General features: G+C 60.7%; 1 protein-coding gene across 10 annotated transcripts in view; it reads left to right on the top strand.

The window, feature by feature from the left end:
• SEC16A (SEC16 homolog A, endoplasmic reticulum export factor) overlaps positions 1-17,307 on the top strand; it is a 32,859-nt gene extending 15,552 nt beyond the window's left edge. For 4 of the 10 annotated variants that reach the window (XM_059410305.1, XM_059410304.1, XM_059410306.1 and 1 more), the window contains 25 exons: positions 738-880; positions 1,440-1,501; positions 1,606-1,744; positions 2,121-2,366; positions 3,376-3,473; positions 4,107-4,188; positions 4,394-4,511; positions 4,693-4,804; positions 4,992-5,097; positions 5,680-5,820; positions 6,684-6,797; positions 7,003-7,195; positions 7,717-7,962; positions 8,443-8,525; positions 9,328-9,471; positions 11,417-11,497; positions 11,650-11,706; positions 11,812-11,923; positions 12,312-12,449; positions 12,659-12,753; positions 13,297-13,371; positions 13,859-13,918; positions 14,784-14,843; positions 15,369-15,566; positions 15,676-17,307. In XM_059410305.1, the coding sequence (XP_059266288.1) occupies positions 738-880; positions 1,440-1,501; positions 1,606-1,744; positions 2,121-2,366; positions 3,376-3,473; positions 4,107-4,188; positions 4,394-4,511; positions 4,693-4,804; positions 4,992-5,097; positions 5,680-5,820; positions 6,684-6,797; positions 7,003-7,195; positions 7,717-7,962; positions 8,443-8,525; positions 9,328-9,471; positions 11,417-11,497; positions 11,650-11,706; positions 11,812-11,923; positions 12,312-12,449; positions 12,659-12,753; positions 13,297-13,371; positions 13,859-13,918; positions 14,784-14,843; positions 15,369-15,566; positions 15,676-15,744 (2,972 nt within the window). In that variant the 3' untranslated portion in view covers positions 15,745-17,307. The remainder of the gene's footprint in view (positions 1-737; positions 881-1,439; positions 1,502-1,605; positions 1,745-2,120; positions 2,367-3,375; positions 3,474-4,106; positions 4,189-4,393; positions 4,512-4,692; positions 4,805-4,991; positions 5,098-5,679; positions 5,821-6,683; positions 6,798-7,002; positions 7,196-7,716; positions 7,963-8,442; positions 8,526-9,327; positions 9,472-11,416; positions 11,498-11,649; positions 11,707-11,811; positions 11,924-12,311; positions 12,450-12,658; positions 12,754-13,296; positions 13,372-13,858; positions 13,919-14,783; positions 14,844-15,368; positions 15,567-15,675) is intronic. The other 6 variants (XM_059410310.1, XM_059410312.1, XM_059410314.1 and 3 more) reach the window with 3 other exon arrangements.
• The last annotated feature ends 86 nt before the right edge of the window (positions 17,308-17,393 follow it).

Raw genomic sequence — 17,393 nt, forward strand, 5'->3', positions numbered from 1 at the left:
TGTCACCTGTGCCACGTTCTCAGCCCCTCTTGGAGACGATCCATCAGACGCTTTTCCTGGGAGCCCTCGACGCAGCGGTGTGTGTCAGCTCCTGTGCAGATCTCTGCGCTTCGGGCGTCAGCTGTTGTCGTCCTTGTGGGTGTCCGTGCTCGTCGCTGCCGGGTGAAGGAGGAGCTGGGGGCACGGACGCTCTGGGGGGGCCTCTGGCAGCCAGCGGCCAGACCTTGCTTCCAAGTAGCGTGTGCTCGATGCACGGGGCTGTTTTACAGGAGTTTTGTTTCTAGGAGAGAATAGTTCTCGTTCTCAGTTTTTACAGTTGAAACATTTTCGGGCACACACCTGAGTGCTCCTTTTTTTTTTAAGATTTTATTTACTCTTCTGACAGAGATCACAAGTAGGCAGAGAGGCAGGCAGAGAGGAGGAAGCAGGCTCCCTGCTGAGCAGGGAGCCGCTGAGCAGAGAGCCCGATGCGGGGCTCGATCCCACAAACCTGGGATCATGACCTGAGCTGAAGGCAGAGGCTTAACCCACTGAGCCACCCAGGCGCCCCCTAAGTGCTCCTTTTTGATGGGCTGTCTCATGATTAGCGCCTTCCGGTGGAAAGCCAGGTGGTTGTCATCAGTCCGACCTGGGGTGCCAGCCATATGGGCACTTGGAAACGCTGGACTGTCAAATTGGTCCAAAAGCAATAAAAAGTGGCAAGGTGATTGTTTGTTTCTCCCTTTATTTAAACGTAGCTCCGTCGAGACCAACTTCTCCGGAGAAGTTCTCAGTGCCTCACGTCTGTGCCAGGTTCGGGCCTGGGGGTCAGCTCATCAAAGTGATCCCGAATCTGCCCTCGGAAGGACAGCCTGCACTGGTTGAAATTCACAGCATGGAGGTAATTGTGTGAGTGGAAACTGAGTCACGGGACTGTGCTCTGAAGAAGTGACCTAGGAAGATGCTCTCTTCCCACGAGTCTTCGGTTCGTGGTGGTTGTGTTGTGCCGGGCCGTTTCTGCGTCAGAGGGCGGGGCGCCGAGTGCCCGGCGGGTGTCCCCTCCAACTTCGTTCCATTGCAGATTTGTTTTGGCTTTATTTGTGGCTCTGGCTTGGCAGGAAGGACCCTGCTGTGTTCATCTCGTGGCTTTTGGTCACGGGTAGAGGAGCTTTGTGATCTGGTGGCAGGTGGGGTGGGGGGCCCGTTCCACGGTCCTGGCAGGCCTCTTGTGAGCACGCGTGAGGGCCCTGCCTCCATTGGAGGGGAGACCTGGTTCTGAGTGCTCCAGAGAGAGTTTGAAAATCATGGTGGGACAGCAGACAGGCCTGCGCGGGTCGGGGGCTGGCGGGGATGGTGCCAGGGCCGGGAACTTAGCCAGTGCCGCCGCGGGCACGGGCGGGTGTCGCTGTGCGCCTGCCCCCCGCGAGCTGCTCTCTCTCTGTGCCCTCCGCCCGCCTCAGACCTTGCTGCAGCACACGCCGGAGCAGGAGGAGCTGCGCTCATTCCCGGGCCCGCTCGGCAAGTACGTTCCCCGCCGAAGCGTCCTCGGCGTCCGCAGGGAGGCGGCTGCTGCGCTGGGCCTCGCAGACCCGGGTGTCGCTGCTCACGGAGCGTGTGTCCTTGCAGGGATGATACCCATAAAGCGGATGTTATTAACTTCGCACAGAGCAAAGCGACAAACTGTTTGCAGAACCAGAATTTAATTGACAAAGAGTCTGCGAGTCTCCTTTGGAATTTTATTGTTCTCTTGTGCAGACAGAACGGGGTACGTTTCTGTAGCCTGCGGCTTGGTTTCCCCAGAGGACTTGGGTGGAATCCCGCGCCACACAATGTGTGGAGGACAGCGGTGCTGTCCAGGGACTCGCTCGGGGAGACTGTCCTCGTGGTGCTTTGGGGAAGCGGAATTCCAGGGCGTGGGGTTTGGGGTGAGGGGAAGTTCGGGTCTGCGTCTGTCTGGTCACCTGGGGTCTGTCCCTCCTGCTCCCGGCTGCGCCCCGACGTGGAGTTGAGGGGAGGGTGCTCACCCGAGGAGTCCTGTTCGGGGCCTCACCGGACCTGGACCAGCCCCCACCCACTCCCCGCCACAGGAAGTTCTGTGTGGAGTGAAGCACTTTGTTCTTCTGCTCCTGTGGCCCCTACAGACCGTGGTGGGAACAGACCTCGCCGAGCTTTTGTTACGAGACCACAGAACCGTGTGGCTTCCTGGGAAGTCACCCAACGAGGCCAACCTGATCGATTTTACTAACGAGGCTGTGGAGCAGGTAGAGGAAGAGGAGTCCGGGGAGGCCCAGCTCTCGTTTCTCACCGACAACCAGGCTGCTGGCAGCAACACCCTCGAGAAGGAGACGGAGAGATTCCGGGAGCTGCTGCTGTATGGCCGCAAGAAGGTGAGTGGCCACGAGCCCCCGGGATCCCCGGGTGGCCCTAGCGTGTGCGGTCCTGCTTTCGGGAATGGTGGCACCTTGACTGCGACCCAGGGCTAGTGTCTTTGGAGTCCAGTGTGTTCCCTCCTGGCAGCAGAGCCGTCTTCCGAGGGTTGCCGGGGTCGGAGACTTACCTGCCTGTGCACAGGTACGCCCCTGCTGTGTACACGTCTCAGACAGACTTGTGCGCGGGACTGAAGTCAAACTGTTCTCGCTCGGTTAGGCATGTCCTCGCTGTCACCTCAGGGGCGCAGGTGCCGGGGGGGGGGGGGTGCCCTACAGTGGCCCAGCGCCAAGCCCTGGCCATGGAGGGAAGCTCCCCGCGATCATGCAGGGGAGGGCTGCGCCTGCGCTCTGGCGGCTGGGGTCTTATGGGCCCAGAGTTCTTGGTACTTTGATCTCGTGATGGCAGCTGGAAAGCTCATATTTGGTAAATAAACCATTTTTCACGTGGACGTTTTACGACGGATCGGAGCTGTGGGATCTGTCAGCTTTGCTCAACGTTTCCCTCTGCTGTGAGCCGTCCATCTCTGTGAAGATGCTGTCCTCTGAGTGCTACCCCAGATGATTCTGGACGCAGGGGGGCCATATTAGTAAAGGCTCTGTCCGTGTGGAGGTGGTCATCGTGGAGAGCACAGTTGGAGGCAGCAGGACCGCTGCTCGCCCGTCTTTGTTCCTCATCCGGGCGCTTGCTCCGGACGCTGGCCGCAGGCAGCCGACCCAGCAGCACGGGCCTTCGCAGACTCGCTGCCGCAGCAGCTTTCTGGCTCAGGCAGATTGGGAAAAGCGGGCTATTGCTTCGTGTCTGAACTGGGCGCGTGTGTTGGCAGGCCTGTGACTCATGCACTCTTCAGTGCGCTCCGGTCCCTTGCCCCTGCCGCCCACCATGCGTGACGACCCCTGGGTGTGGCTTCTTGCTTGCGCACGTCACCGAAGTTCTGGGGACGTCGGTAACTGCTGACATGCTTTGCAGGATGCTTTAGAGTCTGCGATGAAAAATGCCTTATGGGGTCATGCTCTGCTGCTTGCAAGTAAGATGGACAGCCGGACACACGCCCGCGTCATGACCAGGTAGAGAATCTTGCTGTGTATACTATTTCTGGGCATGTCCTGCTGGCCTAGTCGTGCTGCCTGGTCAGCTCTTGGAAGCACCGTGACTTGCAGGGCTTGTCTTGGAAAGCTGGGGCGTGCCCCCTGCACCAGGCTGCTGTCACACTGGCGTGGGCATGCTGGGCCCTCTTCCCTGCGGTTGTACTGCTGACAGCCTGGTAACCGTTTTTTACCACAGAGTTTTCTGTGCTCTGTGAAACCAGCACGGATTCTTCAGTCTTTCTCAGTTCATTTGTCAAACTGCTGGGCTTTTTGTACACTGGGCTGGGGTCAGGCCCGCGACAGTCATCAAAGAACCAAAATGAAACCGGCCTTGTTTCTGTTTGTCATTTAAACAGAGTCAGCTGGGGCACCTGGGTGGCTCAGTGGGTTAGGCTGCTGCCTTCGGCTCAGGTCATGATCCCAGGGTCCCGGGATTGAGTCCCGCATCGGGCTCTCTGCTCAGCAGGGAGCCTGCTTCCTCCTCTCTCTCTCTGCCTGCCTCTCTGCCTACTTGTGATCTCTGTCTGTCAAATAAATAAATAAAATCTTTAAAAAAAAAGTTTAATAAAAAACAGGGCCAACTTAGCTTTTTCTCTCCTCGTGTCTACCTAGGTTTGCCAACAGTCTTCCAATCAATGACCCTTTGCAGACAGTGTACCAGCTGATGTCAGGGCGGATGCCTGCTGCGTCCACGGTCAGTGAACAGGGGCTCTCCAGGGTCCCCGTGGCCTGGCTTCCCGGCTCACTCTCGTGAGAGCTGGCCTCCAGGGCCACAGAGCCTTCGCTTTCTCTTGTCCCGGCTTCTGCGCTGTACTCTTGGATCTCAGCCGTGACGAGATGAAAGTGGTGCCCCCTTCTGAGGATAAGGGTTGGTTGGTTTGGCTTTTTTCTGACCTCAGTGTTGTGGAGACGAGAAGTGGGGTGATTGGAGGCCGCATCTTGCTATGGTTTTGTCCAATCTGAGCAGCAACGTGGATGTGGAGTCCAGGGCCATGGCCACCATGGGCGACACTCTGGGTAGGTCAGGTGTGGGCACGGAGGTTGGGGAGCCCGACACGCTCGGGCGTGAGAGCCACTGTTGGGTGTGGAGGGCCACGGGGTTTTGCCACTCGTGTGGCCCTTCTGGCGGTCGCTATGTGTTGAGGTTTTGGGGAGAACTCAGAGGTCCTGAGCCTTGGCCTGCTGTATGTCTCTTCAGCTTCCAAAGGTCTCTTAGATGCCGCGCACTTCTGCTACCTCATGGCCCAGGTCGGATTGGGGGTTTACACAAAGAAAACAACAAAACTTGTTTTAATTGGATCGAACCACAGGTGAGGACCATCAAGGTGTCTGTTGTCCTTTAGAAAGGAAGCAACCCTCTGTGAGCTGACCCAGAAACCCGTGCGCGCACACCTGGCAGCGGTGGCCTCCGGTCTTGGTGGGGTGCTGTTGGTCACATGGTGGGACGTGCTTCTGGGTGCCTTGTTCGGACACTGAAATTATTTCTTTTTTCAACAGTTTGCCATTTTTAAAGTTTGCAACCAATGAAGCTATCCAGAGGACAGAAGCCTACGAGTACGCCCAGTCTCTTGGGGCGCAGACCTGTTCCTTCCCCAATTTCCAGGTGTGCAGGAGCCACACCAGCCCGTGGTTTGAACGAGTGGGCGGTCAGTGCTAGCAGATGTTTGTTCGTTGAGGGCTTTTGAGCTCTTCCCCCCAAAATAATAGTTTTTGGAAATGCTGGGGAGTCCTTTGATCTGTACCTCTTGAGAAGTAAGTCCTATCGAATTGAGGATTTTCTTTGCATTTAAAATGTTTCCCAAGTGTTTGGTTTCCAGTGCTTCCTGTGCACAGTTTGGAGCGTCGTGGGGTGGGTGTTCTGTGACCCAGGGGGCGTGTGGGTATAAACACTGTAGCGCAGGGTTTGTGGGGACGACTGTCCCACCGTGCTAGCTGCTGGCTGGCCAGGGCACTTGTGGTGACGAGCCCTGCGTGACAAGCCTACAAAGTGTGCTAAAGAGGAAGAGAGAGTTTCTGAGAAGCTTAGTTGCAGCTTTCATGAGAAGTCCTCTGGGGAGGGGCTCAGTGCTGCTGGGTGGCCGTGAGGCACACGGGGCATTGGAATAGCGCCTGCTTTGGGGCTGTTGGGTGACACGGGGGCTGGGGAGGTGTGTCAGGACAACCGTGCTACACTCCCTGGTCCCAGGTGTTCAAGTTCATCTACTCCTGCCGCCTGGCTGAAATGGGGCTGGCCACACAGGCCTTCCACTACTGTGAGGTGATCGCCAAGAGCGTCCTGCTGCAGCCACACAAGCACTCGCCCGTGCTCATCAGCCAGCTGGCTCAGGTACGTGTTCTCAGACGCCCCCGCAGCGGCGGCGGATCCCTGCGCTCAGGCACTGAGGGGTGACCGTGTAGATGCTGGGGACTTTTTCTTGAGCAGCTTGTGGAATTCAGGCATCCTTGGGCAGGAAGTGGGTGTTTTGAACTTTTTGGGGACCCCAGCCCGCAACCGAAGCTGGGCCTTAGCTTCAAGAGGAGAAGGACAGCACGTCCAGGACGTCTCGCTCCGTAAAACAGACGCCTGCGTGCGGCCTGCGGGGGAGGTGCGCGTGGATCAAGGCTGGTCGTCGGCCGGTGCATGCGGCCAGTGCACCCTCCCCCCAGGACCTTCGTTCTAGGGAATGCGCTTCCGTGACCGCTGAGAGAGTGTCTTACTGTGGGGAGTTTTCGGCGTCCACGGACGGACACAGAACAGTCAGCACGTCCCCGTTCCTGCAGCTTCGGCAGCTGCTCCTCAGGGCCTGCGTTCCTCACACCCCCGTCCCGCACGCTCCCCGCCCTGTCCCTGCGCCCCCCCCAAGGCCTGTCAGAGTGTGCACGTCCCGGGTTAGTCAGTGTTTTGATCCCTGAAGGGCAGTCTGTGGAGTCGGGGACGGGCGGCAGCCGCCGGCCATGGGGGCTGCTCCACGCGGGCCGCCCGGCTCGCCAGAGCCAGTCCGGCTCCCACACTCCCTTTCCGGCGACTTGGCAGTGCGAGCGACGCGTCGGGCCGGGTCACCACCACACGCTTCAGAAACCTTGGGTGGCAGGAGCTATCCGACCGGACCCTGAAGATGCCTTTTGTTCCGGCTGGTGATGGCTTTTGAAAACACAGTCCCTTGTCACGCCAGGTAGTAACAGGGCCCTTTCCTCCCCGTGTGCGTCCAGGTCGCATCCCAGCTGCGGCTCTTCGACCCGCAGCTCCGAGAGAAGCCCGAGCAGGAGGCCTTCGTGGAGCCGGCCTGGTTGGTGCAGCTGCAGCGCGTGGACAGGCAGCTCAAGGTGCGGGGTGCTTCCGGTCTCGGGCCCGGAGTTCGGACACGCTGCGACCGCAGTGGTTCACATGCCCGCTGCGCGTGAGGGGCGGAGAGTACGCTCGAGGGGTGTGCGTGTTGGTCAGCGCGCTCCCGGGAGAGGGAGGGCCCTCCTGAAGCGCGGCCGGGTGAGGGTCCGGCTGTCGGGAACACCTGCCCTGTCTCTCCCTCAGGAGGGCGCCGCGGTGTGGAGTCGGGATGGGACCTTCCCCCAGCGCTGTCCCAGCACCCCGAGCTCTGAGGCCGGCCCGTGTGATGGGCTGGCACTCGGCCCGCCCGGGGGCCTGGGCGCCGGCAATCCGCTGCTGGCGCCGCCTGTGCCCAGCGCTGAGCACCTCGGCCAGGGGGTGCGGCTGCTGCCTTCAGGTGAGCCCCGCGCTGCTGGAGAAGCCGCAGGCCTCCCCACCTTCCCCTCGCCGCCGCCGCTTCCGCACGTGGAACGCTGCCCTCCTGCCCTCCCCACGCTTGCTCCCTCGATGGGTCTGTTGCGTCTCCCAGCCTTAAACAGCCGTCCGAGCGGGCGGGGGTCCTGCGGAGCTCTGGAGGGGGAGGAGGGGGTCAGAGAGGGCTCCGTGAACTCCGAACTCTGTTTTAGGCCCCTGCTCCCGGGTTCCGCTGGGGCCTTGCTGGGAGTCAGGGCCCAGGCCCCACGTAAGATTTGATGATGTCCTCCCCTTGTCCCTAAGAAGCGTATGTTCTGCTTTTCCCCCAATGACTGACGGGCCTGGCATCTTGCCGTGACAACTGGTTCTCTTACCCCGTAACGAGAGACGTGGCCCTGGGAGAGGACGTGTGACAAAGTGTTGAACGGCCGCCTGTTTGCTTCCCCAAGTGCCCAGAGTCCACACCAGTAACTCCGGCTTCTGTTCCCTGCTCTCTTGGTGCAGCTCCGCCGACGCTCCCCGACAGCCAGCCGGCCCTCCCCGCCAGGGTGCCATTGTTCCCGGTCCCCCCAGCCACGGGCCCCCTTGAGCTGGGGCCCAGCTGTGGACCCCCGGCAGCTGTCTTTGGCTTTCCAGAGCCCTCTGGGTCTGACCCTGCGGCTCTCTACATGGGGCCTGGCCTGCCCCCTTGCGCACCGTCTCTGCCGGAAAGTGAGCACGCACCCCAGGAGGCCAGGAGCCAGGACCCAGGTAGGCCTGCTGGAGCGCCAGCCCGAGAGCAGAGCTGGGGGGGGGGTTGGCATCGAAGGAGGAGGTTGGTGGAAGAGCCTTCAGTCATCTGAACCTGACAGGTTTTGTTTGTCAGCATGTGCGGAGGGTTCCGGAAGCCGTAGGCTGGAGGGCTCACTGATGTCAGTGCTGCCTTCCTCCGGGACTCAGCTGCGTGTCGGCGTGCGGGCAGGAGCAGATGTCCGGGGGCGGCGAGCGGGCCCCACGAGGCTTCTTGTGCCTGCCGTGGGCCTTCCTGTCTCTGCTCTTGAATAAGGTGCCGCGTGCACCCCGCTTTCCTAAAGAAACGTTTCCGAGAACCTTTCCGGTTTCAGACTCTGAGCCCCGCAGTGGGAGGCCCTTGGCCAGGGAGAAGCTGTGCCGTGTCGCACGTACATCGTGTCAGCTCCTGTCCTGTGTCGGCGACACGGAGCCCACAGTGGTCCTCTCTTCTGTTGACAGGGGCGATGCTTCCGGAGGCACTGGGTAGGAGCTCACTCCTGGAGCTGAGAGAAGAGGGTTTCGGTGGAAAATTTGCTAACCTGGTACTTGCCCTCTTTTTCCCCCCAAGCTCTTTTACTTAAGTTGCGTTGATTAGGAGCCCAGCCTTGCTGTTCTCCAGCTGTAATGGGAGAATCCGGAAAAGCGCGCAGCTGTGCCTCGTTGCTCCTCGGCCGGAGAGCCCTCGCTACGCGCAGGGTCACTGGGAAGGCCCGACGAGCTCAACCACTTAGTGGCGCACGGACAGCCCCTCTCGGGAGGCTGCGTTGCTGACGATGACTTTTCCAAACCGGAAAGGCCTCCCCGGTCCTGCACCCCTCTCTGCAGTAGGGTCCCTGACACCTCACTGTCCGTCTCGAGATTCTTGGCGCGTGTCTCGGCTGCTCTGGCCACAGCGGGGAGGGACACGTGCTTTTCTGCGCGGCGTGTCCCACAGCCGCATCTCCACACACCAGGGCTTCTGTGGGCACACTGCCACAGGCACTTGCCATAGGCCAGACTTCTGCTGGGCGTTCTTCCATGAAAATATTCTCACGTAAAGTGAGAGTTTATGGAAGACGGGGTCTTCGCTCAGTGATAAGCGAAGCGATAAACTGAAAAAAAAAACAAGTCTTTAACACACCTCCTCCCCGTCCGCAGCTAGCGTCCCCTCGACACACACTCTCAAACCTCTTCTTCCAGCCCTGTAGTGCCCAGTGCACCCCAGCACAGTTGCTTGCGGGAGCAGGCGGGAGGCTGGGGCTGCTGTCCCTTCCCCTCCCCCGCTCTGCTCTCATGGCTCACGGGTTTTCAGGGCCCCCAGGGAGGTGCCTTGGGTGAGCCTGCTCCCGTGTTGCCTTGGGACAGGGCTCCTCCGGCGTGTCCCAGGACTCTGACGCGCCCCCGGCGGGGGAGGGTGCTAGCTCCAGTGCTCTGCAGCCGCCGACGTCCGCTCCCGATGTGAAGAGACCCGCACCGGCAAACAGAAAAGACACTAGGGAGCCCAAGAAGGTGAGACATGGCCTGGCTCCGGCAGGGTGGGGGCTTGGGGTCCAGGGCGGAGGCAGCTCCCACAGAGCACTTCCCCACACTGGCGGCGGGCCAAGGCCTTCCTGTTGTTCTCGGCACCCACTGAAGCACGCAAAGCTCCCTGAGTGCCCGTGTGTCCGTGTCCTGTATGACCACTAGCCGGAGCAGTTGGAATGGGACCAGGAGGCCCCATGGGTCCCCATGGCCTGTCAGAACCCACCCCAGATGGTGGCCTCTTCAGACTTTGGGACCTGTCCCGTAACTTCCTGTAAAGGAGGTTAATCTTTCGAAATCATCGGGTCATGGTATCTGTTATAATGCAGCTGCTAAAATTTTATATTTCCTCTTTCTTGGTGATAGATGTTGGTCTTTTTTTTTTTTTTTTTTTTTTTAAGATTTTATTTACCTGACAGAGAGCGATCACAAGCAGGCAGAAAGGCAGGCGGGGGGTGGGGGGGCAGGCTCCCTGCTGAGCAGAGAGCCGGATGCGCGGCTCGATCCCAGAACCCTGGGACCATGACCTGAGCTGAAGGTAGAGGCTTAACCCACTGAGCCACCCAGTGGCCCTTTTTTAGATGGGTGATGACGTATGACGTGTGCTCCTTGTCTCTTTTGGCGAAACCACTCCTTCCTCTCAGGGCATGCCTAGGTCCGGGCATAGCTGTGTGTCCAGTGTGGGAAGGTGCGACCTGGCTCTTTTCCTAGACAGTTGCACGTGGTGACCCCAGCAGAGCCAGAGAGGCCCAGTCATTCCTTGTCACCAGCCCAGCTGGTGACATTCCTGGTTCCCGCGCACACAGGGTGGTTGGGCCGCCCACGGCGGCCTCTCGGCGGGGGTTGTGGTGTCTCCTGGAGCTTTCACTTCGCTCCCTGACGAGTGGGGGTGCCGGGCACCTTTCTCACGCGCCTGTCACCGCCTGTGTGTTTTCCTGCGTGGTGCTGGCTTGTCTTCACCCGTTTGAGCATCTTGGCCCCAAGTCCTCTGTGACATATGTGCGTCACCGGTGCTGTCCCCCAGCCTGCAGACCGTCTCTTTACTCTCTTCACGTGGGTTTACGCGAGACTTGTTCTTGATTTCCGTACATTTAGCAAATCGAACTTTAGTTAACTGTTAGCCTCTTTTTTTTTTTTTTTTAAGCTCGTGTTTATTTATTAGAGAGAGTGGCTAGCGCACCAGCAGGGGGAGGGGCAGAGGGCACAGGAGCAGCCGGCTCCCCACCAAGCAGAGCACCTGACACGGGCTGCATCCCAGACCCCACCCCGGCTGAGGTCGTGACCCGACCCGACACCAGAGTCGGGTGCTCAAGAGACTGAGCCGCCCCGGTTCCCCTTGACGCCTGGCATCACAGGGGGACACAGATCAGATTCCGAGCGTGCGTGAGCCTGAGCTAGAAGAGGACGCTGACCCGTCGTGAGCGCTGCGGAGCTCAGAGCGGCGGGTCTGCGAGCACACACACCCGCTGCCTCCTTGTCTGTGTTTCCGCTGAGGCACGGCCTGCCGGGATGGAAGTGAGCGTCCCTGACATGTGTGTTCTCCCGGCACAAGGCCACAGGGTGGGGGACTGTCCCCAGGGCCCACAAGGACATGACCGGTCTGCTTGCTGCCGCTCAGTCTGGGAGAATGCCAGAGCCTGCTGCTCGTTGGCATTCAGACAGGAAAAGCTCCAAAAGGCACGTGTTCAGATGTGAACCATTTTAACTGTTTTTAAGGGCAGTTCCATGGTGTTAGCTGCCCCCGCCCGTCTTCGGGACTTGTGTTCTCAGATTGGCCCTTGGCCTCGGTGCACACTGTGCCCCTCCCCTCCCGCATCTGTGCGTGCGGCTCCTCTGGGGCCTCCTAGGAGCCGGTCCTCAGGGCCTTTCGGTGCTGGGCTCCCCTCACGCGGCACCGTGTCCTCGAGGCGGTTCTGATGGTTTTCATGTTTAGAGCGGCGAGTCCTGGTTCTCCCGTTGGCTGCCGGGGAAAAGGAGGACAGAAGCTTACTTGCCGGACGACAAGAACAAATCAGTGAGTGCTGGGGAGCGCGGCCCCGAGGGGCATGCGCGTGCCCGTGCCTGGGGTCGCCAGTGCGCACGGGCCTGGTCACCCAGGCCCGGAGGCCGCAGGCGCTGCTTCCGCTCGGCTCTGTCTCCTGACATTACTTTTTATGATCGCGGCAGATCGTCTGGGATGAGAAGAAGAACCGGTGGGTGGACGTCAGCGAGCCAGAGGAGGAGGTACGTCTGGTTCCTCGCTCTGCTTGCCTGGGCCCTCGCTCCGCATACCGTCCCGGCGGCTCCGGGTCCACAGGCAGGGCTCTGAGCCGGCTTTCCCCTCCACAGAGGAAGGCTCCGCCGCCCCCACCCATCTCGCTCCCCAAGGCTCCGCTTGCTGCGCCCCCTGGTCCTGGAGGGCCCCCGAGGGCCTCTGTGAACATGTTCTCTAGGAAAGCAGGTAACAGAGTTGAGCCAGAAATCAAGAGTTGGTTTGAGAACTTGCTTGTTCTGCAGACATGCCGGAGCTTAAGGGCTGGAAGTACAGGGCAGATGGCAGTCTGTCTGTCTGTAAGGGGGGTCCTAGTTTTCCTCAGGCGAGTCTGCAGGGGGCCCCCCACCGTCTCTAGAGCGCGAGAGCCCTGCTCCGCAGCCCCCAAGCTGCTAGTGAGCAGCGCGGCTCTGGTAGCCTCGATGTGTAGAATGGGCACCTCCCCCGGGGTAGCAGCCGGGCTGTGCCATGTGGAGAGCTGCGTCCCCGTCTGCTCTTCCCGCTGGAGGAAGGGGGACCCCGGGGGAACAGGATGCTCTGGGGCGCTGACCCAAATCTGCCGCTCTTTCCGGTGCAGCTGGAGCCAGAGCACGCTACGTGGACGTGTTGAACCCCGGGGGGCCCCAGCGCAGCGAGCCGGCTCTGGCTCCTGCGGAGCTTTTTGCCCCCCTGGCCCCGCTCCCGATCCCTGCACACGTGTTCGGACCGAATCCAGGTGGGCAGTGTGGGACCTTCTGATCTCTGATCCCTTTCCTGAGCTCCTCTGGCTTTAATCTCCCGTAAGAACAGTGACCCGGCAGAGCCGGGGCTCATCTGCTCGTTCATGAACCCCCTTCTCTGTCCCCCTCGAATGGGACTGTGGGAAACGACAGGCCGGCGTTGTTGTGAACAGAACGACAGCTTCCTGCGCTGTCTCCTTCACAGACGCAGAGGAAGTCCCACCCGCAGGGGGGGTCGGCAGGGAAGGGCAGGTGCCTGCAGGCGGTCCGGCCAGCGCAGAGCCGGCCTCGGAGCCCCAGGTGAGCAGGGCTGCAGGCCGGGCGGGCGGGGAGGGTTTGCCCCACACCCTGCCTGGGAGATTGGCCCAGCCTTTGTGTCCGGCCCATTGTGCACCCGGGGACCAAGTCCGTGTGTATAGGAAGACTCCCTCTACAGATGGGGAGTGTGACCGTGTGCACGAGGCCTCGTGGTTGTCTCGCTGAAATCATAGTCGGAAAGGTGGTTTCTAATTTTGGAAACTGGGGTACGGAATCACGGAGAGTCTGGTGTCTGAGGGGACAGTGGATTGCGAGCCTGGGTCCCCAGCTAATGAGCTGCTTAACATGTAAGGCGTCACGTAATGCTTCAAAGTCTGTTTCCTGCTCCGAGTTGGGATGACCAGGCCGTCGTGGGCCTGGGATCCGCGTTCCTTGGAGATGGGCGGCGGAGCGATGGGCCCTGCATCTACTCAGACCGGTGCCTTCCGTGGAGCCCAGCACCTCCAGGCCGGGCTGGGCCAGGTCGGGGTGGGGTCCCGTGTGGTTCCACCGGTGGGACGGCTGCACATCGTCTTCCTCCCACAGGCGTTTAGCTCTGCCACTTCACTCGCTGGCCATGAGCTCCCACCCGCCGGCGAGGACGGCTCCCGCGGAGGAGAGGTAAGGCCCTCCCGCCAAAAGGACCTGCCCAGAAGCCAGGCCCGGCACGTCGCTCGTGTGCACTGTCCACGTGGCTGCTTCCTTTAAAAGCAAGTCTTGACGAGTCAGAAGAGACAGTTGAGCAGCCTCTTAAAACTGCCCGGTGTCAAGTTTGTACAACAGATGGTCCCACTTGTCTGTGCAGACTTGTCTGTCCCACAAGTCTGTCCCACTTGTCTGAGGGTCCCCACCTCAAGCAGGGCTGGAGTGCACCTGCCCCTGGCGCTGCCCAGCATGGCCGGGCCACCGCGGGCCCCCAGCTGGGGGTGTTTTCTCTCTAAGAGCTGCCCCCGAAGGCAGGCCTTGTAAGCTAACTCTGGCTCCTCTCCGTCCAGACTGTCCCGGTTCTGAGGGCATCCTGCAGCTCTCGGGGGTTACACGGACCGCTCAGAGCGGCAGCGTGCATGCTGATTTTCTATTTGTGTGTGTTTTGTATGTGTTCCTGTAGCTTTCACGCTGTAGTTCACTGAGTTCATTGTCACGTGAAGTAAGCCAGCATTTTTATCAGGTACCTGTGCCTGGCGGTTCTCACTGGACACGCGTTGAACTGGGTCGCCTTTGTGTCCCCTCTGAGCGCACTGTGCTGGCTGGCCACTGTGCCCGTGTCACTAACGCGACCCGCTGCCTCCCCACCCACCACACACCGGAGGATGTAGTGTTCCTTTCTCCCCAGGACCTCGGGGGGTCGGGAGCTGTCCTGAGGATGCACTGACGGGCACGTAGACCCCGATGTGCCTAGTGAATGAGTGCGGTCTGTTAAATGTTCTTTCTGGATTGGTTTTTCCACATGGCCAGCCTCCGTCGTGGCCTCACCGTGTATGAGTGGGTTTCCAAAGCCCATGGGGCAGGAGGGACTTCCGTTCTCTGACCAAGTGTGAGACGGCATCTCATAGGCCAGGCGGGGGGCGGCAGGAAGCTGTCCTCCGGCCAGTCTGGGCGAGAGATAAAGGAATGTGTCATCTTTCCTGTGTATCGTGGGACAGAGCTTCCGTTGGCTCAGTAGAAGGCTTCGTGTCACCTTTTCCTTTGCACACTAAAGCACTGGCTTTCGTAGCCGGGCACTGAGGTCTGAAGTCCTCAGAAGCGTCTGTTAACTGCCCCATGTCGGCACGAACGGGACATCTTGGCGCCGCGCACTCCTTGTCCCCGCATGTTCTGGTTTCGAGGCCCTTCTCTCTGCATGCTGCTTTACGTGTCACCATTTTCCCGTGGACCTTGGCGTAATTACGTCCAGGGCTGCGACAAGTGTCTCCACCTGCGTCCGTGGCTCCCTTAGAATCAGTGGGAGCGGTCCCCAGGAGTGTGTCTGTTCACAAAGGGAGCGAGTGCAGCGCTGTCGCGGCGGTGCTGACACGGCTCTCTGTGGTTCTCAGGCTCCCAGTGACCACCCCGGGGCAGCCGTGCCCTTCTACAGCCCCGCTCCGTTTGCACAGGTCAGTGCCGCCCTGGCCCCCGCCCGCGCCTGCTGACCCTTCTCCCTTCTCGGTCAGGCCTTTCCCGCTCCCGGCTCCTGTGCTTTCCGGCCGACACGCTGTGCCGCGGGTCTGCGTCTGACTCCCACGCGCGGGCCTGGGCCCTCCTCTTGGCCAGCCCGTGTCCTGCATGTGGGGGCTGTTGCTGAACGTTCCCTTCCGTTTCTCTGCCTCTGCCTTCTCTCTTCTCCGTGCCCAGTTTTTGCCTGTAGCAGACAGACTGGCTGCCGGTGTGGGGCGAGCCAGGGCGGGGTGGTCCTGGCATTTAGGATGTAAACGCTCGCCTGAGCCCAGGTGTCCTGGTGCGGCTCCTGTCCTCACGGGCCGGGGTGACCGGGCCTGCTCCCTCTGCACCTGACTCTCATCCCCCTACCAGCCCGACCTTAGGGCTGCCGTGTCCCACCCAAGTTACAGCCTGGCCACCGTGCACCTGCTTTTCCACTCCCACGATGTGCTTTTTCCCACCCTGTTACCGCCATCTCGTAGCCATTATGTTACCCGAACTCTCCGGTGCACACTCCCGGCGGGCTGCGGCGAGGAGGCTCCGGCAACGCCCACGCGCCGCCCGCAGGCTCTCCCGGCGCCCGCTGCGGCCGGCTCCTCGCTTCACCGCCTGGCCACAGCGCAAGCCTTTCAGAACGACTGATTTGGTCCTGGCCTGGCCAATTACCAGGGGGACTGCCTGTGGGTTGGTGTAGACGGTCCCGCCCCCCCGAGTCTCGAGGTGTTCCCGGGGTGCCACCGGCCTCGGAGGCCTCGGGCACACGGAAGTCAGCGCTCTTCTTGTCTGCAGGCCTCGGCCCCCTCCGGAGGCTCCAGGATGGGGAGGATTGGCCAGAGGAAGTACCCAGCGTTGAGCTAGAAGGGTCCCCACCCTGGAGTAGCATCTGGAACCCTGAAGCCATCATTCCGCTCCAGCAAGAACTCAGATGGATCGCCTGCACCGTCCCCGCGTCCCCGAATGAGCACGCAGTGATGCCACGTGATCGAACCTGTTCTTCCGCCGCCGTCTCTGAAGGGTGGCCGGAGGCAGGTGCGCAGCCCCTGGAAGCCGCTGGCTGGAGCAGGGGCGCTCTTGGCTCCTTCATTCCCCAACGGTGATTTAAGGGTAAAACTGTCCGTCCTGGAAGAGCGTTGTGCCGGGTGAGGCTGGAGGCGTCTTCGCTGCAAGAAGATCTCGCTCTTGAGGAACCCAGGTGTCTCTGCAAACCTAACCGTGCTGCCCCCCAACCCCCCCGGGGTCCTTTAAAATGCCGAGTGAAGAGTGAGCCTTGGGCCCAGGAGAGGCCCCACCGCCTTCCTGGTGGCCGTGGAGGTCCTTTCTGCATCAAAGTCCCCGAGGAGCTGTGGACTCGGTGGCAAGAATTCGGTTAGCTTTCGAGAGAGGCCCGAGTCACTGAAGCACATCTCTGCCGGGTGGCAAAGATGTTTCCAGCTTCTTTTGTGCCCCGTGCGAGCCAGGGGCCCGGCTTTGCCCGTCCATGGGGGGCGGCCCTGCAGCTGTGCCCCCCGCGGACTGGCCCCCATCGGTCCACGTTACTGAAACTCACTGTGACAAGTTGGACGGGGCTTTCTCCAGTCTGTGACAAGCCTGACGAGACACCTCGAGGGGCCACGGTGCCCTCTGTGTCACCGTCGGCGCTGCGCTCTGTCCTGACTGGTCTTCACGGTGCCGTCCAGTTGCCTTGCTTTCTCTCACCTGGTTGCCGTCCTCTCAGGGTGGTGGCATCTGGAAGAGCGGGCGGAACGGACTGTTGACGCGCGCTCTGAGTCCAAGGCTCTGTTCTTCCCGCACCAGCTCCGCAGGTGCCGTGCGGCCCGCCAGCTGCGGGGAACCACAGAGGGGACCCTCCCCACCGGACTCCGAGCTTTACGGCTTTATCGACTGTTCAGAAAATTCCTCTCTCGTTCTTGTTAGGTGTGAAGAGACTACAGAAAAGATTTAAGTATTTATAAGAATCATTAGAAAATAATTTCTGTAGGTTCCCCCGGGGAGCGTAGTTTGCTTGGGGTCTTAAATCTAAATGCAGAAATGGTCTAACTGTGGAATCCGTGCAGGCTTCCTGTTTCCCCCGGCCCCTGGGTCATCTCGGAAGGGCCACGGAAGTTGTCCCATGGTGTCGCCCACACGCACGTCTGGGTGCGTTTGTTCACTTGGAGAGAGGCCAGGACTGGTTGACGGGGCAGCAGCCTCTTGTGTCCGTTGGTCCGCGCTCAGTGGGGGTCCTGGGATCCCAGACCCTCCTGGCGCCATGCCCCTGGCTTCCTCCGCTTGGCCTGCCCACCGTTGCCCGCACCGGCTGCCAGCGACTTTTGATTCAAGAAGCTCCCTGCCAGGCCAGGCGGGAGCTGCTATTTTTCCTAAATGCAAATTGTTACACCGCAAATTGGTAAATAAAGTATTTTGCGCTCGCAAGCGCGGTCATCTGTTGCTTCCTTCTGTCTGTGGGTCACCGTGGATGGTGGGGTGGGGGGACCAAGGCCCCTGCCTGGGGCTGCGAGCTGGAGGGG

The sequence above is a fragment of the Mustela nigripes genome, chromosome 9 (assembly GCF_022355385.1).
Source record: "Mustela nigripes isolate SB6536 chromosome 9, MUSNIG.SB6536, whole genome shotgun sequence".
In the NCBI taxonomy this organism is placed as follows: Eukaryota; Metazoa; Chordata; class Mammalia; order Carnivora; family Mustelidae; genus Mustela; species Mustela nigripes.